The 26,880-nt window shown below is 42.7% G+C and overlaps 1 protein-coding gene across 3 annotated transcripts in view; it reads right to left on the reverse strand.

The window, feature by feature from the left end:
• Nucleotides 1-3,465: 3,465 nt before the first annotated feature.
• Nucleotides 3,466-26,880, reverse strand: part of CDK17 (cyclin dependent kinase 17) — a 273,841-nt gene continuing 250,426 nt past the window's right edge. For all 3 annotated transcript variants that reach the window (XM_073556929.1, XM_073556930.1, XM_073556931.1), the window contains 6 exons: nt 25,734-25,831; nt 14,565-14,670; nt 11,780-11,822; nt 6,780-6,870; nt 5,987-6,064; nt 3,466-4,004 (listed from right to left, as the gene is read on the reverse strand). In XM_073556929.1, the coding sequence (XP_073413030.1) occupies nt 3,967-4,004; nt 5,987-6,064; nt 6,780-6,870; nt 11,780-11,822; nt 14,565-14,670; nt 25,734-25,831 (454 nt within the window). In that variant the 3' untranslated portion in view covers nt 3,466-3,966. The remainder of the gene's footprint in view (nt 4,005-5,986; nt 6,065-6,779; nt 6,871-11,779; nt 11,823-14,564; nt 14,671-25,733; nt 25,832-26,880) is intronic.

Here is a 26,880-nt window from a genome sequence, read left to right on the forward strand (position 1 = left end):
CATGAAAAGAAATTTCAAATATTAAGAACCAGTTTATTTTTTTTCAATCTGGACAATTTTATAAAACACCGTAGAAATCAGCACCAGGGTGTCGGGAGTATAAACCAAAAAAATGAACACATTCCTGTGTTGTACACAAAAGTCGGATGGAAGGAAAGTGCCTTACAACAAAGAATTGTTTGTCCCCCATGTGACTGAAAACAAGACCATTGTACTCCACTGAATATTTATACTTCAAAAAGTACAATATATTAATACAGGCTTGTCAGTTTTAATCAACAGCAGTTTGTTAGCTCTACGGATTGATTTCGGAAATTAAACCCATTTACAATTTATGAAAAGTAGTAGTGGTCCGATATTCACTGCTAGTCAACATGAACTTGCTGGTCTAACAAAATCAGAATAAAAAATACCCCAGTTATATTGGTTATATTAACGAAACCACCCACATGTTCCACAAACACTATTCACAAATTTAAAAAAAAATAAAAGTAAAAAAAAAAACAAAACAGAATTTGGGAGGTCACATAATACTGTTATATCACCTAAAGTTTCTTTAAGTAGATCCTTGAATGATCTACAGGGTAAATGATAGATCATAACACAGTCATACAGTCCATTCAGAATACACTTGCTGCTTTCTGAAGATTTACAGTCTCACTTTGGGTTAAACGCAGAGAAAATAAAAGTGGTTGATATGATAGAGGTGAGCACAATATTTCGGATAATGAAGACAAGAAGCAGATCCCAATTTTGTAAAGTAATGATGCAGCACTGGATCAGCTTTAGGGGAGAAGCTCTCGTACTTTTAGGACTGGTTAGGAGAGTTGACTTTTGCAATGGGTTGCCCATTTAAAAATGTGCGAGGCATGCTTCATAAATCAGGACAGTGTAGAGATCCTCAGTGACTAGGAGCCCTAGTGGTCTCTCTACAGAATATTCCCCAGTATTACAATTCATAGTTGAACGTGGTGGTGTAAGATTCCATGAGAGGGTGAGAAATGGCACCGTCATTCAGCTTCCATAATCGGCACTTTCAGGGCCCATCATCCCAAGACTCCCTGTAATCATAGCCTCGCAATTTTCTTCCAGCTGTAAAATCCTCGGTCTCCATACAGTCCTTTATCCTTGTTATTACCAGTGGGTTTTTTGGTCTATCAAGCTGAGGGTTTTGAGTTATTAGTAAAAAGAGATGACAACACAAAAAGCTAATGGGATGAGGAAAAATCATGTCACAGCTAAATGTTTGAAATCACTATAGTAGAAAGCACATCCCTAGCTCACATTATGGACAGTGTAGGACACACTGCACATCTAATAGAAAAACCACCAGACAAAACGCAATGAAAAAGTCCAGGAAATTAGTATTATATCAAAAGGTGAAAAAAACTTTATTAAATAAACCAAGCAGGAAGCACATAGGATAAAAATTGAGAAACTGAATCCGCATGCAAAAGGCGGTAGGACAGTAAAAGGTACCAAAAGAGAAATCTTTCAATTAAGTCCCAATTGTAAGAGGGGCCCTATACATATGGTAAGCATATATCACATGTCCCAAGAATATATAAAATGCCAGCATATACATTAATTGCAAACACATGAACAGGCACCCAAAAGGGAGAGACATACCAGGGGTCTAGATAGAAGCACCCCTGCTATGTCTCTTGCTTTTGGGTGCCTGTTAATGTGTTTGCAATTAATGTATATGCTGGCAATTGTGAAAGTCAGTCCTGTTATTACGCTATGCCTTTTATATATTCTTGGGACATGTGATATATGCTTACCATATGTATAGGGCCCCTCTTACAATCGGGACTTAATTGAAAGATTTATATTTTGGTACCTTTTACTGTCCTACCGCCTTTTGCATGCGGATTCAGTTTGTCACTTTTTATCCCATGTGCTTCCTGCTTGGTTTATTTAATAAAGTTTTTTCACCTTTTGATAGAATAATTTCCTGGACTTTTTCATTGCGTTTTGTTTGGGGGTTTTGAGTCATTAGTAGTCTTGGTCGATTATTTTACCGATTCTATATAAACGGCGTGAGGTTTAATGTACTGCTGCATCTTTGCTGCCCTATAATACTGCATGGCACATAAATGCTACAAAGCCTTATCTGACTATTGTCTGCAATCCACCATGAGAGCTGTGACATACATGTTTTCCCTTTTTATGCTACACACATGTAAAATGACATTTATATGCTTTAGAGATGATAGAGGCCAGTAATAAGCTTCTAGTATTTTGGAAACCATCGTTATCTGTGAGCATGGTTATTTCAGGAGGGAGAATTGCTGAACTTCATGGACCTGTGTATTTTCAATCCATGTAAATTCTTATCTTCTTGAGGATACAGGTCTCTTATTATTCATATATTCAAATGACAATAATACGTTCTCCACCAACTTGTTTTTAGATATGATCTACAACAGGACTAGATGTTTCCTTATTTTTCCGCTCTCAGTTGGAGCTTCCTATGTATTTAGAACAGACATATACATTTATATAATAAATCCCTTTTATTCATATAGTTCAATGAGTGCCTGGTGTTTGCTAGAAATATGTAGCGCAGATACAGTATATCTGCAATGCACAGATATAGCAAGGCTGTTGGAGAGTACACAATACAGTCTGGGAGAGATAAAAAGTACAAAGCCCTAAGCTTTGGGATATTGCTTGGATAGGATCTCCTGACCGGTGATGCTCCAACTGCTTTAACCATGGTGATCCCCAGAATGAAGGTGTGCACCTTAACTCCAGTTATTTCCCTGCACAAATTCCCTCACGTATCCCTGCTTCATCCAGGTGTGCTGCAGTTCCCTGCACAGCAGTGGTCCTGTATAGCCACCTCCGAAGAACCTTTCCTGTGTTTCAGGGATTATTGGGGTCCTGGTCCCAATTGATTTGTGAAAAAAAACATAACCTAGGAATCGCCCTTTAAATAACAGACTCCTGCCTGCTGCATCTAAAATAAATCAACACCAAACATGAAAAGTGTATGAAGGGGCAAGTATGTCCAGTCTAGGCCATAAAATACTGCGTAATACACTACACAAATGTAGCGTACACCAGAAGGCCTAATGAATAGTAAATCTGCCCCAATGAGCCCTTATGCCCTTCCTACTCGCCAGCTGAGTAATTGATACACAATCTAGATTCAGACATCTGACTTTTCTTAATGAAAGTGCCATACAAAACTAATTTTGCTCTTTTCTAATCATGCCAGAAGCATATTCTGGTGCTTTATAAATACAAAGTATTTCATTATTACAAGGGAGAATTATTTTCCACCATAAGCTTATTTGCTGGTGACCTGATTATTTCCCACCTTACGAAAATATTGATCTTTGTTGTGCACCTACCAAATATTTTAGCAGATTATACCTTGATGGGAAGAAACTATTACCTTCAGCATAATCATCAATATGGTTCACTGGTTTCAAGGCCAAGCAAAGCAAAATAGCATTAATGGAAACAATACAATTTAATAAAAATAAACTAAAACAAAAAGAAAAAACATGATAAAACAAAAATGTTGGGCTAAAAAAATAAAACAAAACAATGATGCATTCACAGATTATCAAGCCACTGCAACTTCTTCAGGCATTCAACTGTTTGTTGTGGTACATGTTTGGACAGTAGTCATTTAGCAGCAATGATTCGGCAATAAATAACGACGCATTGTGTCTTAGTCCTGGCCTGCATGAGACTTGCAGCTAGTCACATTTACAGCTGTAACCTACTGGCTCTAACAGCAGAGGAGACCTCAAAACCGACTGTACAAGCTTTGTCACACTGTGACAACAAATATATATTAAAAAAAAGGAAGAAAGGAAAAAAAATGCAGGCCTGAAATAAAATGACTTCACTGTCAGTAGGTCAGAGTTGACAAACAGTCCATTGTCCAGCAGAAGTAAGAGTTGCCAAAGCTTCTGATCTTGGTATGAAACCTATTGGAAAAAAATCTTAAAAGAGCATGCTCTGTCTTCTGTTCTTCCCGTGCCCTGCAAACAAGACCAGAAAACCAGTGATTAATCGCCATGGGCAATCATGGTGTAAGAGATGTAGATTTGTATCTGGTAATGCAGAAAGTATCAAGATCTCAGGGACCAGAAACTGTCATGTATCAAAAAGTGCCACTGAGGAAGAGCAGATTTAACACCCAGATCAGAGTAGTGATGAGCGAACATGATCCGATAACGTGTTATCAGAGTATCTTGGGCGTGCTCGGATAATGTGTTTGAGTTCCTGCGGCTGCATGTGTTGAAGCTGTCTAACAACCACAAAACATGCAGCCACAGAGACTTGAACATATTATCCGAGCACGCCCAAGATACTCTGATAACACCAGAGCATAGTTAGATAAATTATCCCAGCTCATTCACTCATCAGTCATCATGAGGCAACAAGTCCAATTTTCCGTTCAAGCCATTTTCATATCTGTGGACTCTGCTCAGTAGGTTATTGATACTATAAAAGGGAACCCTAGAGTCATGCTGCATGAACTACGAGTGGCATGAATTAGTGCATGGCTGTGCAATTGAAGCTAGCTGTTTTTCATTATGAAAACATAGATTAAATTGCCAGCCTGTAGACTAGAAGGGTATAAACTGGTTAGTCCAATGATGTCCCAGCTTCCTGATGCGCAGCTTCAGTTGGGAGGAACTTTGTATTTTATACAGCCCACACTGCTGGACAGATCGTGCCAGAATGGCTATTCACGTCTATTGCATCTATAACCTACTAAGGGCTAAATCCACCTTTGTTTATATTGGATACTTTCATGATTGATTAATACTACGGGACTTGCTCTAGGAACTTCTACTGCCCTAAAGTGTTGCACATTAAAGTCTTACATTGTCTCATCACTCTGAGGCTAGCCTTTGTCATAATAAAAGCACCACTCCAGTATTTTTTTTTACCCTCAGCGCTGAAGTGGTGCTTTAAACGCAAGTCAGCTGTTCCCAGTTATATACTAAACCTCCAGCGTCTTCATGGTTTTCCGGCACCGCGCCGGTCCTGCGGCGCCAACCTGTTAGTGCAGCTTCTGACTGGCCTGACATCAGAAGCTACATCACAAGCTCGCAATGCAAGTCAATGGGAGCCAGAACGAGGCCACAACAAGGCTCCCATAGACTTGTATAGAGTTGTGACCTCCAGCTCACTCCAAGATATACTGGAGCTGCCTGCAGGAGACAGACTAGAGTGGCGGCAAAAACAGATGAAAACGCCAGAAAAAGACAAAACAAAATGCTGGAGTGGTGCTTTAAGGCAATTTTTTTTCTACTCAGAAGCATAAATTGCTATTACATGATAGCTATCATTAGTGATTTTAGAAAAGCTTAGCCAGTTATTCAGGCCATTAAATGAAACAAATGGATATTAAAACATAGGCTAGTTTTTGTGAAACTGCATTAGGAATATACACATACACCACAAAGAATTGCAGCGGTAGGGTTAAAATTCCTTACAAAAGGGCGTTTACATCAAAAACCTTGGGACATAAAATGAACTCCACTGGTAAGTGCAAATATTTAAAGTATGTGTTGATATTGGTCTTGTCTCTTGGTTTAAATCCTGTATTAAAAGAGCACTTCAGGAATGATAACTCATGCCTAGTGCAGGGCAGAAGTGTAAGGGGGAATTCACATGCTGTGGATTTTATTTAGGAAAGTTCTCTCACTGTGCCATTGATATGACACAAACCTATTTGGATATGTAAAGTTGATTTTCAGTCGCAAAAAAGAAAAATTGACAAAATCTGTATCCTAAGAATTCTCCCTAAGCGTGTGTTGCTTCAACAACTTTGGTGTTCTTTGAATTTTGTGCAGTGCCCCTACAAGTTCTCCCAAGAAAACTCCTTTGAAATGGGTAATTTTTTTTTTTTAAACAAATTGTACCCTCTTATAAGGTATGTGCAGACGTAGTAAAATGCCGTCCTGGCAAAGGTAAGAACTGGAACAATCACTTATCCCAAGCTACATACCTGCTTCTGGATAGGAAGAATTCCGAAAACCAGGATCCTTCTGGAGCTGGATATCCTTAAGACTGAAAATTGATATATCTGAAAGATAAAAAATGTGTACATCATAAACAAATGTATAACAGGGTAACTCACAATCCATTGTGTGCCGCTTTGTGCAAAAACCTTTCCAGACAAACAGAACTGTTCACCTATCTACCTTATGGTTTTACAAATTTTGCTTTCCTAGGCAACGCTATGAGGTGGTTATTAGTGAAGAGCGAGCGTGCATCGTGCTGCTCAGGTACGCATCAAGTATCGAGTGTGCTCATGTCCCCACCCCGTATATTTTGTGGTTGTTGAGACAGCCAATAAACATGCAAGGTTTACCTACCATACATAGTAAGGCCATAGCCATGTTTATTGGCTGTCTAACAGCTGCATAACATGTGGGGTGGTGACTCGAGCACCACCTATACCCAATGCGCACCCAAGCCCCCCTATGTATAATCGAGTAGCGAGCACACTCACTTATCACTAGTAGTTAGTATGGATGTGCACTGCATACAAATCAAAACTGTTAATAGGCTATTATGGGACTGGACAACATATGTATAACTAGATGTGGCTATAAAATATACGGGGGATTTTGTTGGTATGTTATTGCATTGCTAGCCCTACTACATTTGCAGAGCGGCACCGTCTTGCAATCTTAGTGTGAGGCATTACCGCTAGATGTCAGGAAGAATTCTGAATACTTTTTTTTTCTAAGTAATTTCAACCTAAACAGAACATAAATTAGAAATAGGATTATTACTTTCTGGTAAGCCATTAATTTTTGTTCCCAAACTTCTGAAGTAAGCATGCTTCATTGCCTCTTCTGCTGAAATTCTCTTCTTAGACTCGTACTGCAAAATAAAATAGGTTTGTCAAGACCCCGCAATGCATGTACACAGGGGCAGGCAGCAGAACAATACATCTCTAGTTGTTATTTGATCAATCCCACTTACAAGGTGATATCACATCTGAGACTTTACTGCACCAGAACCAATCTAGACAATGGCATACGCAGAACTACATTGTAACGTCTGCACTAAATGGCAGAAGACAATTTACTTATTCACTTTAGCCATTTTTGCATTCCTGTTCTGCTCTTTGGTTTTCACATATCAAGCAATCACTACTGTGTTCAGATTATTATTGTAGTTAAAGGGGTTGTTTGGGGGAATAGAAACTACTGATGAAATGCCCCAGCCTGCCTCAAGTAACACAATCAATACGCAAGCAAACAGATTCACTGCAGATTCCATTAAGCCACCTACAGTCTCCGCAGGTCTCTACTTCCTGGTCCCCTCACCTCATTATGCCACCTACGGCATAATAACCTTCCTGGTCCCCTCACTGCAGACCTCATTATGCCACCTACGGTCTCTGCTTCCTGGTCCCCTCACTGCAGACCTCATTATGCCACCTACAGTCTCTGCTTCCTGGGCCCCCTCACTGCAGACCTCATTATGCCACCTACAGTGTCTGCTTCCTGGTCCCCTCACTGCAGTCCCCTTTATGCCACCGCAGGTCTCTACTTCCTGGTCCCCTCACCTCATTATGCCACCTACGGTCTCTGCTTCCTGGTCCCCTCACTGCAGACGTCATTATGCCACCTACAGTCTCTGCTTCCTGGTCCCCTCACTGCAGTCCCCTTTATGCCACTTACAGTCTCTGCAGGTCTCTACTTCCTGGTCCCCTCACCTCATTATGCCACCTACGGTCTCTGCTTCCTGGTCCCCTCACCTCACTATGCCACCTACGGTCTCTGCTTCCTGGTCCCCTCACTATAGACCTCATTATGCCACCTACGGTCTCTGCTTCCTGGTCCCCCCTCACTGCAGACCTCATTATGCCACCTACGGTCTCTGCTTCCTGGTCCCCTCACTGCAGACCTCATTATGCCACCTACGGTCTCTGCTTCCTGGTCCCCTCACTGCAGTCCCCTTTATGCCACTTGCAGTCTCCGCAGGTCTCTACTTCCTGGTCCCCTCACCTCATTATGCCACCTACGGTCTCTGCTTCCTGGTCCCCTCACTGCAGACCTCATTATGCCACCTACGGTCTCTACTTCCTGGTCCCCTCACTGCAGACCTCATTATGCCACCTACGGTCTCTGCTTCCTGGTCCCCTCACTGCAGACCTCATTATGCCACCTACGGTCTCTGCTTCCTGGGCCCCTCACTGCAGACCTCATTATGCCACCTACAGTCTCTGCTTCCTGGTCCCCTCACTGCAGTCCCCTTTATGCCACTAACTGTCTCCGCAGGTCTCTACTTCCTGGTCCCCTCACCTCATTATGCCACCTACGGTCTATGCTTCCTGGTCCCCTCACTGCAGACCTCATTATGCCACCTATGGTCTCTGCTTCCTGGGCCCCTCACTGCAGTCCCCTTTATGCCACTTACAGTCTCCGCAGGTCTCTTTCCTGGTTTCTTTCTTGACTAAACAAATGGTGGGAGATACTTGCTCAGCCATTCATTGGCTGCATCTTTAGCCATTTTCAGAATGTTAAAAACGTGACAAGGAAAAACATACCAGCAAACTCCAATTGAGCACCAAACCAGGAGCTTCAGTAGATCAGTGAGGGTGAGTATTCATTCATTTATGCAATCTGGGGCACTGAAGCAATTTTTTAGCCAAAAACAATGTTCAGATAGCTCAATAACTCACAATCACACATGCGTGTGATCTGATTCAAGGGTCCAAACTATCTAAATTCTCCCCATCCAGATTTTTTTTTTAAATAAGAGATATCTATATAGATACGGTACATTAGTACATCTATTTATATAATTGACTTGTAATGTTTTAATATCCTGTTCTGTCCAGATGTCACCGTATCCCAGAATTCCAAGCGGAGGAAGTTCACCGACCGCCATATTGGGACACCTAAGTGATGGGTGTCTCAATATGGAAACTGCTGCTGGTACCAACCTATTGTGCGGTACCACCAGCGGAACACCGTCGCACCACACACACACACTATACGCCATACGCACCACACACACACAGAATACTGACATTACAGCAGGGGATCACAGAGGATTCATTTTATGAGGTAAAATATTTCACTGACTGTTTTTAAACAATATTTTACCTCACAAAATGTATCCTCTGCGATCTCCTGCTGTAATGTCAGTATTGTCTTTTGCTTCCTCCCCTGCCCAGGAGCTGTGGTATGTTCTGTACACAGTCAGACACAAGGGTGAGAGAGACAGAGCACATGGGGTAGACAGGTCAAAGAAGAGAGCACAGACGGGAGAAGTCAGCACATGGGGAAAGAGTGGATAGGAGGGTGAGCACATGGGGGGGAAAGAGACTCTCAACACTGCAAAGCATTCCCCTCATTGTGACATTACCGACCTCCCGATGCGATCGCATCGGGCCTCCATCTAGTACATATATATCTCTATAAAACTGAATGTGTGTGTATCACCAACCAATCACGAAGCATCTTTCATTTCACCAGAGCTGTTCAAACGAAGCGGAGCTGTGATTGGTTGCAAGGAAAACTGTTGCTCATAGCAACCAATCACTAAGCATCTCTCATTTCACCAGAGCTGGTTAAAAGAAGCTGAGCTGATTGGTTGCTATGGCAAGCTTTCCCACTTGACAACACCTCAGCAGACACTGACATGGTAGGAGAAATCTAGTATCCCCGGAAACATAAGCTCCAAGCCATTGTCTGCCCCCAGAAAGGAGCAGTGAGTACATGACAGAAATAAATCCCCCCTCCCATGCCCATATGCCCATAACACATCCTCCATCTCATAGTCTCATCTTCCATATCAATGATCCCTTTACGAGAGAAGTCAGAGCAAATCCATCCAGCGCTTTGGCTTTGACCCCAGGCCTCCCTTAAAGGGATCCCTGGTATGGAAGTTAGGACCGCTCCACTCAGCTCTGTGGTTCTGACCCCAGGGTCTCTTAAAGGGATTATTGGTATGGAAGTTAGGGCAAATCCACTCTGTGCTTTGGTACTGACCACAGGCCTTTCTCAAAGGGATCTCCTGTATGGAAGTCAGGGCAAATCCATTGCAGCGCTTTGGTTTCGACCCCAGGCCTCTCTTAAAGGGATCTCCGGTATGGAAGTTAGGACCGTTCCACTCAGCTCTGTGGTTCTGACCCCAGGGTGTCTTAAAGGGATTATTGGTATGGAATTTAGGGCAAATCCACTCTGCGCTTTGGTACTGACCCCAGGCCTTTCTTAAAGGGATCTCCTGTATGGAAGTCAGGGCAATTGCCTTCAAATGCTCTGGTACTGACCCCAGGCTCTCTTAAAGGGATCTCCTGTATGGAAATTAGGGCAAATCCCTCAGCAGTCTGATTCTGACCCCAGGGTTCTATTAAAGGGATCATTGGTATGCAAGTCAGGGCAAATCCACTCAGCGCTCTGGTTCTGATCACAGACTCTCATAAAGGGATCCCCGATATGGAAGTGAGGGCAAATCCACTCTGCGCTTTGGTACTGACCCCAGGCCTCTATTAAAAGGGATCTCCGGTATGGAAGTTAGGGTAAATCCCTCAGTGCTCTGATTTTCACCCCAGGCTTCTATTAAAGGGATCATTGGTAGGGAAGTAGGGAAAATCCACTCAGCGCTCTGGTTCTGACGCCAGGCCTCTCTTAAAGGGATCCCCTGTATGGAAGTTAGGATTGTTCCACTCAGTGCTCTGGTTCTGACCCCAGGCTGACGGGATGATGTGGGATATTAGGGGTAGTAATCCAGTGGCTCTGGCTGATGGGGGATATTAGGGGTAGTAATCCAGTGGCTCTCGCTGATGGGATGATGTGGGATATTAAGGGTAGTAGTCCGGTGGCTCTGGCTGACAGGATGATGTGGGATATTAAGGGTAGTAGTCCGGTGGCTCTGGCTGATGGGATGATGTGGGATATTAGAGGTAGAAGTCCGGTGGCTCTGGCTGACAGGATGATGTGGCATATTAGGGGTAGTAGTCTGGCGACTGTGATGGGATGATGTGGGATATTAGTGGTAGTTGTCCGGTGGCTCTGGCTGATGGGATCATGTGGGATATTTGGGGTAGTAGTCCAGCAGCTGTGACGGGATGATGTGGGATATTAGGGGTAGTAGTCCGGTAGCTCTGGCTGACGGGATGATGTGGGATACTATAGTGAATGTGGCTATGCGGAGTGGGCGGGGCTCTACTATATATATATACATATATATATATATATATATATATATATATACATACACATACACATATACATACATATATACATACATATACACACACACATTATAATTTGTTAAAAGTCACCGTAGTTAGTTACTGTGCTCGGGCTCTTCAGCTAGTATATATATAAAATTGTGTGTGTGTATGTATGTGTGTATCACCATCCAATCACAAACCATCTTTCATTTCACCAGAGCTGTTTAAGAGAAGCTGAGCTGTGATTGGTTGCTATGAGCAACAGTTTTCCCACTCGACAACACCTCAGCAGACACTGACCGGGTGGGAGAAATCTAGCATCCCCAGAAACATAAGCTCCCAGAGAGCACATGACAGAAATGAATCACCCCCTCCCGTGCCCATATACCCATCACACATCCTATATAACTATATTCTGGCCCTCAAATGGTCTGAGGGACCATGAACTGGCCCCCGATTTACAAAGTTTGAGGACCCCTGCTTTAACGTATAAAAAATAAAATCCGGCACGAGTTTTGGGAAAGCAGCCCGCATATGACAATAGCCTATTTTATCTGTAAATATACATGTCATGCAACATGATCAAATAATTCCTACCTGGAGAAACCTGGTTAACAGCTCAATTCCTTCAGAATCTAGCCTAAAATAAAATCATGTAGACTGTCAGACAACACAATACACATGACAAAATAAGACTGACAGCAGAAAATAAATGAGAATACACTCGGGCACATTGAGTGACTTAGCACATGTTGTGGCAGAACTGATCAGGAAGAGTGGGCCGACCACTTGGAAAGGCAGCGGCTATACAGCAAGGTCATTGAAGTAGAGGAAATCTTTCAATTGCAAGTGGTAGACACAAAATGGCATACCGTAAACTGCTATAAGTTGGTTAAGAAATTGTTCAGTGTAATAAATTGTAATATTAAAGAAAAGGAAGGAGGCAAATACATTTCACAACACTATCACTTGCCTGAAATATTATACAAAAGTACTTTGTTGCTTAGAGCGGAATACTATTATCTCACAGATTCTGAGTTGCTAAATATACTAGTGCAGGTACCATGGTTTTCAATGTGTCTAAGGATCATGGCCAACTACCTTTTTTATTAACATTTTTTAAAACATGCAGTCTGATCAAAATACATACACTAAACACTTGCTACTGATGATGAACAGTTAGTACATTAAGGGCATGTGATCACAATCAGTAACTGCCAAGGGTTGGACCATGTGTACTTCTGCAGCGCCCAGCTGTTACAGAATAGAGGATGAGATTTCAAGAAAGCCCATGTCCACTATGAGTCCAGAGACGCTGTGGATCACCCGCAGAGACAGACATGCATCGTGTCTTTCCAGACTGCAGCATGTCAAGTTCTCATGCGGAGACGCGAGTCTCTGAAAGAAATTTTACCAACAGAATGTATTGGACACTGTGAATCCACATGGTTCAGTGAACACAAGCGGATTCACCTGCGTTCAATAGCCGGCAGCGCTTTGGACTCAGCAAACATGCACTGCCAGTTCCGGATCGTGGGCACATAGCTTTAAGATTAGTTGTCTGAATTACAAAACTAATGACGGTAAATATTTACCAAGTCAGAGGATTTTTAATGAGAAAATGGAAACGGTCTTAGGAGCGCAGGAAAGAGACTCAGACAAGAGATGGGGTTAAACCACAACGCGTTTCGACGGAGGATCCGTCTTCATCAGGTGAAAAACTTCCACCTGATGAAGACGGATCCTCCGTCGAAACGCGTTGTGGTTTAACCCCATCTCTTGTCTGAGTCTCTTTCCTGCGCTCCTAAGACCGTTTCCATTTTCTCATTGCTCCTATCCTCCATTGGAGGTTTTCGGCTGGAGCTGCGGTGGAGACCTGACATTTTTGTCTGCCTCTGGGTTGCTTCCTAAGCGCTCCTCTATGACCGCTTATCTCTGACTCTTAGAGGATTTTTAATAGCCTCTTTACACTGGCAAACTGTGGTTAAAGACGTGCGCTGAACGATCAGTAATAGTGCGCATCTTTAACTGCAGTGTGCATAGGCTGCCAATGTACTTGACAACTTAGGTCCTGTTTACACAGGATAATGTGCTGCTGAGAACGATGATTTTTTTTTTTTGTGCAAACCCAAAAGATCATTTCAGCTGAAGAATGAGTGGGCAGCCTGTTTATACTGAAAGATCATGGTGAATGCGCATTCCTAGAAACACCCAATCATGAAAACCTTTCCGTGTAAATCCAGCGTACACCCAGCCTCTCTTGTTTATAACTTTTACACTATACGGTGGAGAGAAAAAGTATTTAGTCAGCCACCAATTGTGCACGTTCTCCCACTTAAAAAGATGAGAGAGGCCTGTAATTGACATCATAGTTAGACCACAACTATGAGAGTCAAAATGAGAAAAATCCAGAAAATCACCTTGCCTGATTTGGCAACATACTTATTTTCCACCATAATTTGCAAAATAAATCTTGCCAAAACAGACAAGGTGATTTTCTGGATTTGTTTTCTCATTTTGACTCTCATAGTTGTGGTCTACCTGTGATGTCAATTACAGGCCTCTCTCATCTTTTTAATTGGGAGAACTTGCACAATTCGTGGCTGAGTAAAAACTTTTTTCCCCCACTGTATTTCTCATGACTGGCACATTTTTTTGAAGAAAAGTCATAATTAGGCGACAAACATCAATAAAGTCATACCACCACTTCCATATATGCAAAAAAAAAAAAAAGCTAAGAAGTTACCTTGAAGAGACAGAAAGCCTTAACAAATTAAAAGACTTCCCCACAAGTGAGAATTGAGCACAACTGTAATTAGTTTAGGTAACCCATTGTGAGACAAATCCAGCAGCAGAACAGATGTGTTGCACTGTTAGATATTCTACAATGTATTAGTGTAGGCATGAGCCTGAAATACACAGAAGATTGTGCCCAGGGCTCAGCTAACAGGCCTGTACAGCACTATAGCCACTGCAAGTTAAAATGGATCTGTCCCCATATTGCATAGTGCAAACAGCATACATATTAAAAGGGAAACCCGTCATCAGATTTTCCCAATATAAACTAAGGCCATCGTCACCTTTTTAAACGTTTAGGAAGCCTTTGCAGGTGTTTTTTGTTTATTAAACTTATTTACTAAGATAATGACTTTTGGGTTTTCATTGGCTGTAAGCCATAATCATCAACATTATCAGAAATAAACACTTGAAATAGATCACTCTGTTTGTCATGACTCTATATATGATTTTCACTTTTTGTATTAAAGAACTGGAATAAATTAACTTTTTGATGATATTCTAATTTTTCGAGAAACTCCTGTACATACCCAAGTTCATTCATTCATTCTAGAACTGCATGTTACTGCTACACAAAACAACTTACCTTGGCGCATGATTAATTAGAGGCTGAGGTTTGTACTTGGGAAAATTGTAGTTCCGAAACTCATCATTAGAGGAAACCCCAGGCCAGGTTTCTTCAGTTGGAGTGCCTGAAAGAAAGAAATAAAAAGGTAACTGAGTATGAAGACTGCAATCAGAAGTTGCAGACAAGTATGTCTGTGGCAATTTTCTAACAATACTGATGAAAGGGAATTACTGCCAAAGTGTAGTTCTATGGAAAAAAAAACCTCACAAAGAGGTGATGGAATGGCAGGTAGGCGGGGTCTTTTGGAATTAAGCTTTTAGGGCCCCAGTCTGACATTTTTTAGATACAAGTGCCGTTTGTGGTTTCAAGGATAAAACACATACCCATTAAAATCTATGAAGTTGTTAATAAGTCACTGTTTTATGCTGACAATATCCACAAAAAAAATCAAGGTTAGGTTTTTATCACTGTCTTGGGTCAAAATTATGCATCTAAGCTTATGGGTTCATGAAAATCACTTGATTGACATTGAGAAATGAGGATGAATGAACTCATGGAGATCAACATCCAACACTGCGGAGACACCATCACGCGTTTCTCAACGCAGTGATTCTAGAGCACTGCCCCCATCCCTTATGGGAAATATGCAAAACATGCAAAACAGATGCCGCTGAGACACCATCACATGTTTGTCAACGCAAGCAATGACCAGCCAGGTCTTTGCCCGGGAAGGAACAACCACGGGAAGGGCAGTCTCCAATGAAGGAAACCACCTATGCCAAAACATGGTATCCATCCACAGACAGCTGTTTCGGGGTATTGCCCCTCATCAGTGTGGAGTAGGAAACTGGCTGGTAGGAGCAATGCCTAGTGTAAGACTGTGAAAAATGAGGATGAATGAACTCATGGAGATCAACATCCAGCACTGCGGAGACACCATCACGTGTTTCTCAACGCAGTGATTCTAGAGCAATGCCTCTTTCTGAGGAGACTGCCCTTCCCGTGGTTGTTCCTTCCCGGGGAAAGACCTGGCTGGTCATTGCTTGCGTTGAGAAACATGTGATGGTGTCTCCGCGGCTTCTGTTTTGCTTGATTGACATTGAAACGTATGAGAGAAGCTTTGTTATTTATTTTTTCATACATGACCACCACTGATCAAACACTGATGAAACTCCAATACAAAACACTGATGACACCTGAACCTTTTTTTTCTGTATATGTGAGAAATCGCTATTATCTGAATGAGATTCAAAATGAAGGAGTGCACAACAAATTGGAGCGCTAGTTTGTATATAGACTTCTGCTGCCGGCGGATACTTCTCATGAGTGATGAGATCATTTGTAGGGAATAGCACGGATCAGTTCCTTTGGTGCTTCTGTCTCACATCGAAAGAGGCTGTCACATACGGAGACTACTGATGAAGCGAACGTGCTCTGATAATGTCTTGGCTGAGCATGCTCGGAATTTTATCAGAGAATCTGGGAGTGCTCGTATATCATGTTCGAGTCTCTGCGGCTGCATGATTTGCAGGTGTTAGGGTGTGTGCACACGCTGCGGATTCTGCTGAGGTTCCGCAGCGGATTTGGCCGCTGCGGATCCGCAGCAGTTTTTTCTGCGGTGTACAGTACCATTATTACCTATGGGAATAAAAAACTGCAGTGCAGACGGTGCGGATTTTTCTGTGCGGTTTTCCTGCGGTTTTGAAACCGCAGAAAGAATTGACATGTCAATTCTTTCTGCGGATTCCGCAGCGGTTTCCTATCTCCACCATTGTGGAGATGGTGAAACCGCTGGATAATCCGCAGATAAACCGCAGGTCTTTTGACATGCGGATTTACCTGCGGATTTTACAAAATCCGCACCACATTCTGCAGCGTTTGCACGTAGCCTTAGCCTCAACACATTTGGGGATTGCGTAACAAGCAGGCAAATCATCCAGCTGCAGAGACTTGAATATCTGAGCACACCCCAATGCTTGGGTAACACCTGAGTGTGCTCGGATTAGACGTCATCAAAACACATTTGCTCATCACTAATGGAGACATTTCACTGGCTTTCAGAGTGGTCGATTCCTTGCAAAAGAAAGAAAATGAGCCTTTTCACGTATAGGGAGCATCGTTGCTTTATTAAATGTATAGTCATAATCTCTAAAAACTACACGTTACAGATCTGGACACCTGGTCCTTCATCAGGTATGCACATATGGAATACACTTAATGAAAATATAATTTTACATCATCATATAATACAGAGGCAATACCTTATTTAACATTTCCATCATACCTGCTAATTCATGCTCACACAGCCAAATATACTAGGATGCTCTCACTCTCGCACCTCAGTATTAGAGTTACATTTAATCCTGGTAGCCTTTACCACAGTCCCATTTGACTTGCAGACGATACATCAGTCTCATAGCACCTTCTCCACTACACTAAGGTTCAGATAACCTGCGATGTTGTTCTTCATCCATTACTGTCTCGCAATCAACATTTATTTACCTCAATTCCCATCATCATACACACCATTAATATAAAATTCTCTTCTTTATACCACGTGTCTGTCCAGTTGGTCATAGAGGCAAGCATTGGTCCTCTTGACTTCGTAGACGCTAATCATGCCAAGCCTTGCTCCACCCAACATTTTAGTACCCATCAGGCCTCCGTAGTCCAACCAGGAACATGGCATCTTAGGTACCCAAAACAGTATGTGTATAAAGGTACGCTCCAAACGCTTTACCTACTGTAACGCAATACCTTTTCTCACTTGAGTAAACAGTGGCATTGCATCCCAGTTCACCTCTGTGGCGCAATTCTTTTAATTTATAATCCACAACACCACTATCCACCCAATAACTAAGCATATTTCATTTCACCAGAGCTGTTTAAAAGAAGGTGAGCTGTGATTGGTTGCTATGAGCAACAATTTACCCACTCCACAACACCACAGCAGACACTGACCGGGTAGGAGAAATCTACCATCCCCGGGAACATAACCTCCCAGCCACTGTCTGCCCCCCCAGACAGGAACAGAGAGCACATGACAGAAATAAATCCCCCCCTCCCGTGCCCATATACCCATCACACATCCTCCATCCCATAGTCCAGTGCCCATATACCCATCACACATCCTCCATCCCATAGTCCAGTGCACATATACCCATCCCACATCCTCCATCCCATAGTCCAGTGCCCATATACCCATCCCACATCCTCCATCCCATAGTCCAGTGCCCATATACCCATCCCACATCCTCCATCCCATAGTCCAGTGCCTATATACCCATCACACATCCTTCATCCCATAGGCACAACTTCCCTCTTAAAGGGATCCCCGGTATGGCAGTTAGGGCAAATCCCTCAGCGCTCTGATTCTGACCCCAGACTTCTATACCAATGATCCCTTAATAGAAGTCAGGGCAAATCCACTCTGCACTCTGGTTATCACGCCAGGCCTCTCTTAAAGGGATCTCCAGTATGGAAGTTAGAGCGCTGAGAGATTTGCCCTGATTCTGACCCCAGACTTCTATTAAGGGACCATTGGTATGGAAAGCTAGGACCGTTCCACTCAGCGCTCTGGTTCTGACCCCAGGCTCTCAAAAAGGGATCATTGGTATGGAAGTTAGGGCAATTCCACTCACCACTCTGGTTCTGACCCCAGGCCCTTCTTAAAGGGATCCCTGGTATGGAAGTGAAGGCAAATCCACTCAGCGCTTTGGTACTGACCCCAGGCCTCTCTTAAAGGGATCTACGGTATGGCAGTTAGGACCGTTACACTCAGCGCTCTGGTTCTGTCCCCATGCTGACGGGTTGATGTCGCATATTAAGGGTAGTAGTCCGATGGCTCTGGCTGACGGGTTGATGTGGGATATTAGGGGTAGTAGTCCGGTGGCTCTGACGGAATGATTTGAGATATTAGGGGTAGTAGTCCGGTGGCTCTGGCTGACAGGATAATGTGGATTATAGTGAATGTGGCTATGCGGAGTGGGCGGGGCTAGTTACTAACCGCCAGGCTCTTCAGCTAGTATATTAATATATATACATATATATATATACATATATATATATATATATATATATATATATATATATATATATATATATATATATATATATATATATATATATACACACACACTCACACCACTGCTCAGTTTTATAAAAATCAGATTCTCTACATGTCTGACGGCCATTCCATTGCAGTGTCATTACAACAAGGCCAATCAGCAGACATTGGGGACAACATAGCTACAGACCGGCAGAGGGCAAAAACAACTCTCCACTGATCGGGATGACAGTCATCTTATTCGAATGTCACTCAGCAACTGCAGGATGACAACAAGTGACCTACAAAAGGAATGGCAAAGGACAGCTGGGGTGAAGTTCACGGCAAGAACAGTTCGTAACAGGCTCCTAGAGGCAGGGCTCAAGTCATGTAAAGCTAGAAAAAAGCCCTTCATCAATGAAAAGCAAAGGAGAGCCAGACTGAAGTTTTCCAAAGACCATAAGGATTAGACCATAGAGGACTGGAGTAAGGTAATCTTCTCTGATGAGTCTAATTTCCAGCTTTGCCCAACACCTGGTCGTGTAATGGTTAGACGGAGACCTGGAGAGGCGTACAAGCCAGTGTGTCTTGTACCCACTGTGAAATTTGGTGGAGGATCAGTGATGATCTGGAGATGCTTCAGCAAGGCTGGAATTGGGCAGGTTAATCTTTGTGAAGGACATATGAATCAAGCTGCATACAAGGTTATCCTGGAAAAACAGTTTATTCCTTCTGCTCAGGCAATGTTCCCCAACTCTGAGGACTGTTTTTTCCAGCAGGACAATGAGCCATGCCACACAGGTCAATGTGTTGAAGGACCACCTCATCAAATCCCTGTCATGGCCAGCCCAATTTCCAGACCTGAACCCCAATGAAATCCTCTGGAATGTAATCAAGAGGAAGATTTATAATCACAAGCCATCAAACAAAGAGAAGCTGCTTAAAATTTTGTACCAGGAGTGGCATAAGGTCACCCAAGAGCAATGTGAAAGCCTGTTTCTACACACAGCAGAGAAAAGGGAAGAATTAGATGCGCAGAAGGGAAAAATGAGCAATTGTAAGTACACATTGTTATATAATATGATGATTGCAATATACTAAGAGAATAAAAGCTTTGATGAGAGTGCCTCTTAAACTTTGTTGATAAAGTGTATTCCACATGCCACTCTACATGATGAGGGAGATGGTTGGGGTCTGAAACAAGTACCGTAGTTCTTAGAAATTTTAACTAAGCACTGAATAGAACAATACTTCCTGTACTTGATGTGGATCTCCATCCTTTGCACAGACTTAATCACTCTGAAAGCTAAAAAAAAGTGTCTTCATATGCAACAGACTTTTAATGTGACAGAGGAACAGATCATGCCATCACCAACTCCAAATAACAGGGTAATATATTACTGCATGGCAATCTCTTCAATGATTCTTCCATCTGCTCTACACTCTACAATACTTACATCTCATCTGGGTACCCAGCCATGCCCTCAATGTGTTTTTTTCTCCATACCATAGAACCACTGTTTGTACTCAAAAAGCAGCTATCAATATTCTGGGGCCACCCTTTTTATTTCACCCCTTCCCGCCTTGGCCAATTTCCATTTTTTTTTTTTCATTCCCTTCTTCTAAGAGTCAGTCATAAGTTTACTTTTTAGTCTCCATAGCCGTATGGGGGCTTATTTTTTGTTAGAAGAGCTGCACTTTTGAATGACAATTCATGTAATCATGTGATGTACAGCAAAGCGGATACAATATTTCTAACGCTTTTAAGTTGCAAAAAAAAAAAAAAAGTGTAATTCCACAATTATTCTTTGCATTTTTAATTTACCATGTTCCCTAAAGTAAGTGATTTTCACGGTCTGTAAGAATACGCAAATGTAAAAAAAGCATAGTTTATGTAGAGAAGGAATTAATAATAGAGTGTACAGACACAGATTTACAAAAAAGTGTGTAGGACCCTCACTAACGTCCCCAAAAAGGCCTCGACTTTCTGGCAAATGTCAGACTCTACTTTCCAGGCTTGTTGCATCCCACGGCCTCTTTAGTAGAGCTCACTTTTTGCGCTAACCCAGTGCTGTTGTCTCATTTACCAAGTGGTGACCGAATGGTAACAGCCTTACAGTAGGGGACCATTAATATTCTCTCAATAACTTATACAGGGTGGGCCATTTATATGGATACACCTGGGTGGGCCATTTATATGGATACACCTAAATAAAATGGGAATGGTTGGTGATAACTTCCTGTTTGTGGCACATTAGTATATGGAGGGAGGAAACTTTGAAAGATGGGTGGTGACCATGGAGGCCATTTTGAATCCAACTTTATTTTTTCCCAATGGGAAGAGGGTCATGTGACACATCAAACTTATTGAGAATTTCTCAAGAAAAACAATGGTGTGCTTGGTTTTAACATAACTTTATTCTTACATTAGTTATTTACAAGTTTATGACCACTTAGAAAATGTGTTCAAAGTGCTGCCCATTGTGTTGGATTGTCAATGCAACTCTCTTCTCCCACTGTTAGCAACACCGCAGAAGAAATGCTAGCACAGACTTCCATTATCCGTTGTTTCAGATGCTGCATATCTCGTATCTTCACAGCATAGACAACTGCCTTCAGATGACCCCAAAGATAAAAGCTTAAGGGGGGCAGATCAGGAGACCTTGGTGGCCATTCAACTGGCCCACGACGACCAATCCAGGAAACTGTTCATGTAGGAATGCTCGGACCTGACACCCATAATTGATGGAATAGTGTGGTATATGGGGTACAAAGATAGTGGGGCCATTCTTCATCAATGGAAACCTCAATGCCCCTGGATATCTGAAATTGCTACATGGTGATGTGTTGCCCTCTTTATGCACTGAAGATGGCACGCTCCCTGAGTTTTTCCAGCAAGATGGTGCACCACCACATTATAGGTGTCAGGTCCGAGCATTCCTACAAGGAATCTGATCCCCTTAGACTAGCATTTCTTATGTGGTGTTGCTATCAGTGTGTCAAGAGTGGGAGAAGAGGGTTGCATTGACAATCCAACACAATGGGCAGCACTTTGAACACATTTTATAAAATGGCCGCCATGGTCCTCACCAATCTTGAAAAGTTTCCCCCCACCCATATACTAATGTGCCACAAACAGGAAGTTGATATTACTAACCATTCCCCATTTATTTAGGTGTATCCTCAGATGGAACTGCTGTTATTTTTCTATCCTTGCTACAGGAGAAATCCACTCGCCAGGCATGAAAGTGCAGAGAGTGGAAAATCTTAGTACACACCACAGCCAACATAAACAGCAGCGCTGCAGTGTAAAGTATAGGGAAGGAGGAAATCGGCAGGGTGAGCACTTCATGGATATACCTGGTAGATTTCTTCATCTATCCGAAGCTCACATATTATAGCTATATTCACTTGATTTGGCTGTGCCAAGCTGCTAACAGTACAGAACTACAGTAAATGTAATCATTAGTGATGAGCGAGTATACTCGTTACTCGAGATTTCCTGAGCATGCTCGGGTGATCTCCGAGTATTTTGGCGTGCTCGGAGATTTACCGTATATACTCGAATATAAGCCGAGATTTTCAGCCCGTTTTTTTGGGCTGAAAGTCCCCCTCTCGGCTTATATTCGAGTCATATACACCGGGGGGTCAGAGGGGGAGGGGGGCGGGGGTGTCAGGTCATACTTACCCGTCCTGACGCTGTGTCTTGAGCCCCCAGCTTCTCCCCGTGCTCTCTCTTCCTGCCTTCAGCGGTCACGTGGTGCCGCTCATTAAAACTCATGAATATGCGCATATCATGAGTTTTAATGAGCGGCACCACGTGACCGCTGAAGGCAGGAAGAGAGAGCGCGGAGAAGCTGGGGGCTCAAGACACAGCGTCAGGACGGGTAAGTATAGCGATACTCACCTGTCCTGTGTCCATCGCTGCTTGCTGCTGTCTGTCATCGGTCAGTGACTTGAGACAGCAGAGGGCGCGGTGACGTGATTAGTGCGCGCCGCGCCCCCTGCAGTCTGGACGTCACTGACTGATGACGTGGCAGATAGCGGTGAGCAGCCATGGACGCAGGACAGGTGAGAATCTGACACCCAGCGACGGAGAGGTGAGTATGTCATTTTTTTTATTTTTACATGCTGCAGCAGCGGCAGCATATGGGGGAATAATCTTAAGGAGCTTCTAATGGGGGCAGTATATGGGGGAACAATATGGAGCTTCTAATGGGGGCAGTATATGGGGGTACAATATGGAGCGTCTAATGGGGGCAGCATATGGGGGAACAATATGGAGTTTCTAATGGGGGCAGTATATGGGGGAACAATATGGAGCTTCTAATGGGGGCAGCATATGGGGGAACAATATGGAGCTTCTAATGGGGGCAGCATATGGGGTAACAATATGGAGCTTCTAATGGGGGCAGCATATGGGGTAACAATATGGAGCCTCTAATGGGGCAGTATATGGGGGAACAATATGGAGCTTCTAATGGGGGCAGTATATGGGGGAACAATATGGAGCTTCTAATGGGGGCAGCATATGGGGGAACAATCTATGGAGCTTCTTATGGGGGCAGTATATGGGGGAATAATCTATGGAGCTTCTTATGGGGGCAGCATATGGGGGAATAATCTATGGAGCATTTCCCACCCTAGGCTTATACTCGAGTCTAAGTTTTCCCAGTTTTTTGTGGCAAAATTAGGGGGGTCGGCTTATACTCGGGTCGGCTTATACTCGAGTATATACGGTAGTTTCTGTCCCCATAGCTGCATGATTTGCGGCTGCTAGACAGCCTGAATACATGTGAGGAATGCCTGTTTGTTAGGAAATCCCCTCATGTATTCAGGTTGTCTAGCTGCCGCAAATCATGCAGCTACAGTGACAAAAACTATCTCCGAGCACATCCAAATACTTGGAGATCACCCTAGCATGCTCGGGAAATCTCGAGTAAGGAGTATACTCGCTCATTACTAGTAATCATTCCTTTTTATAATTGCTTGTTCTACTACTGGACAAGCCCAGCTTCAATTCAGGACCAAAATAAAAACGGTGTATACTCACCCCCTGCAGTGGTGCGGTTCCATTGTTTCTAAGTGGTGACTTGACAGCATTGTGCAACCAATTAATGGCTGCTCGTCAACTGCAACTTGTACCAGGTAATTACAGCAGGTGACTGCTCTTATGGAATATTGATGAATGGCAGCTGACAAACAGACACTCAGCGGCTGCAGCCAGCGCATGACAAAATATTATGTTACTACTAGAAACAGTGGTGCCAGTATCACATAAAAAATGTAAGTCAAGTCCTGAATGGATTAAGATGAGGGTGTCTAATAGAGAATGCCTTTAAAGTCAAAATTGGAGAATTGTGTGATGTTACATTTATTGAAATAAAAATCTGAAATCTTTTAGTAATCTACATGGGGCCCACTTAAAGGGATAATAAAACTTAACCTTTTATTAAAAATATTTAAAGAACCCAAGGACATACCCTAATAGTGCATCAGTGTAATTCAATTCCCAGCACTGCCTCAGGAACTGACTAGGCTAAACACAAACAAACCCCATAGCAAGGAAACCAGAGAAAAAGTTGCACTTGCCGTCCTTTAAAATGTTTCTTTATTGGAAAATTGAAACCTAGGGTTTGCTGGGGTGAATGGAATGCACAATATTAGGCAAATTACACTTCTCTTAAACCCATATGTAATGTACCAGGTGATTAATGTAGAGATAGTGTATGCAATTTGAATATTTAGCCGTGATGATACACATTTAATGTAGGTGTCACTGAAGTGATCATGAGCAATCCTTCACCACTGCACCTTCTCAATTTGTAACTGCACCCTAATAATATCATCATATGGACCACACATTTATATCTGTCCCTCAAAGGCACAGTGCTCCTACCCCATCCAAGAGTGGACGCCCTATGTCTGGATCGCTGGACAGACTAAAGGGGGCTTTACACACAGCGATATCGCTAAAGCGTCATCGATTTTGTGACGCAGCAGCGATATCGCTACATGTGATACTCACCTCTGAACCGCTCCCCCGCTGGCTATCGCTGATCACGCGAGATCGGCCTGGTCCATTTCTCGTCGTCCTGCTGGCGCCGACGAGCGAGCCTTGGACGCTGGCGGGAGGACGTCTTCATCTCTGCGTCTGAAAGGTAAGAGCGACCCCCGACCGCTGCTGCGTCGCTGTGAGATCTTCCTGTGTGGAAGCTCACTAGCGACCATTTAGCGATGCACCAGTGATCCTGACCCGGTCGTATCGTTGTCGGGATCGCTGGTGCATCGCTAAATGTAAAGGGGCCTCTATAAGAGGGTTGAAATCCACAAAAAGATATGGTTATAGTCTCTAATTTTTGAAAAATTTATCTTGTACATGGTCTCCTGATAAATTGTTACCTAAACAACAATGAAGCACGTCGAGGCTGACACTTTTAGTGTATGCGATTATACTGTAGATTACTTATGGGAGGCTTGGGGTTTATGTTTGTGTTTAGCCTAGTCGGTTCCTGAGGCAGTGCTGGGAATTGAATTGCACTGGTGCACTATTGTAGTATGTACTTGGGTTATTTAAATATTTTTAATAAAGGTTGCTTTATTATCTGTTTCAGTGAGCCCCATCTTTTGAGGGATTTTCATATAAATGAGTGATATCTAGTAATCTACATGGCACTCTAGGTAACCATACATGTTTTAATACTGTAATTGATATTCAGCAACTTTTAGCTCCAAATCAAATAAGCATAAGCTCAAATGATCCTTTCCACAAAGATTAAAAGGTACAGCCCCACACGGGCTGTATAGGGAAGACTACAATGGCATAACCTTCTTAAAGCTAAAAATGGCCAAAGCAGACAATGTCTATTTCTGTAGAGGGTATCTGACTGCATATGGCCTGCCATCATCTTTCAGCAATCACGGAAATATCATCCTGGATAAAAAGTCCTATTTAGTGATGAGTGATCCTGGAACGCAGACTTTGAAATAGAGACCACTACTATCTTTGTTAAAAAAGAAACTACAAAATGCAGTCAACTCCCAAGTGACAGGAGCACAGCTGAGGGAAGGAGAACGATAAATTCAGCCCAACAAGAAACAATCAATGCACTTTCTCCTCAGGTAAGAATGGGGACATTTACCTAGAAGTCTGAAAATTAAGTGAAGCTCATCTTCTACGGTGGAACCTGGAAAAAGTGGTCTTCCTGAAGCCATTTCAAAAAATATACAGCCGACACCCCTTGTAAAGAAAAAACAAAACAAATACATTTAGTTTTCAATGCATGCAAAGCTAAAATATATACAGTGGGTACGGAAAGTATTCAGACCCCTTAAAATTTTTCACTCTGTTTCATTGCAGCCATTTGGTAAATTCAAAAAAGTTCATTTTTTTCTCATTAATGTACACTCTGCACCCCATCTTGACTGAAAAATAAACAAATGTAGAAAGGTCATTATTAGCGTTTCCCTTTCCAGTTCTTTGGGTAGAGGAAAGCGGCTAGTGACAGCAGGGTGAGAGAACACACATCATTAGTATCATCCCTTCAGCATTTACTCAGCTTATGGGAGTCAGACATGAACATTCAGGTTCGTGCTCCTCTTATTAAATAGAAAGCATACTTGCCAGGTTATCACATCCACACTGGGAGCAGTTCCTTTATACTATTCCTGCGCTCCTCTGCCTCTCGGCTTCCTGCTCACTGGGGAGGAGAGCTGTGGCCTCCTGAAGATTGACAGTTCAGACAAGCAGCACAGTTTTTCTGCAGCATGGGAGACCCAGCAAGCTGCGTACTAGCCGTACAGAAAACCGCTTACAAGTGCACACTCCTTGTCTAAAAGACTGCTCACATGGAGGATGCCCTAACTTTGGCAACAAGCTGGAAGAACTTGTGAACAGAGCGGATGTTTAATAAGTACATTGTAAAGTTGCTTGTTTATTTAAGCACTTATCAATTTTATCCATTAACTAATATGAGAGAATCCCTTTAAGCTATGTCCAAGTGTGCAGCAGTGGTATTTTTTTTTGTTGAAACAGATTTTCAAAAATTGATGCAAAAATGTTGTGGTTTCGGAAAAAAAACATCACTGCTATAAACATTTATGGATGCACATTAAAGAGGTTTTATAAGTACATTTTAAATCAATAGATCTTGGAATAAAAATAGGTTTCACAATTGGATGTGTTAAAAAACATAAAATGTTCCTGTGCTGAGATAATCTTATAAATGTGCTCCTGCTGTGTACTGTGTAATGGCTGTGTCTGACCATACAGGGACATGGTCTGATCAT

This window comes from Dendrobates tinctorius, unplaced genomic scaffold (genome assembly GCF_039654945.1).
Source record: "Dendrobates tinctorius isolate UK_male_01 unplaced genomic scaffold, ASM3965494v1 ptg000241l, whole genome shotgun sequence".
In the NCBI taxonomy this organism is placed as follows: domain Eukaryota; kingdom Metazoa; phylum Chordata; class Amphibia; order Anura; family Dendrobatidae; genus Dendrobates; species Dendrobates tinctorius.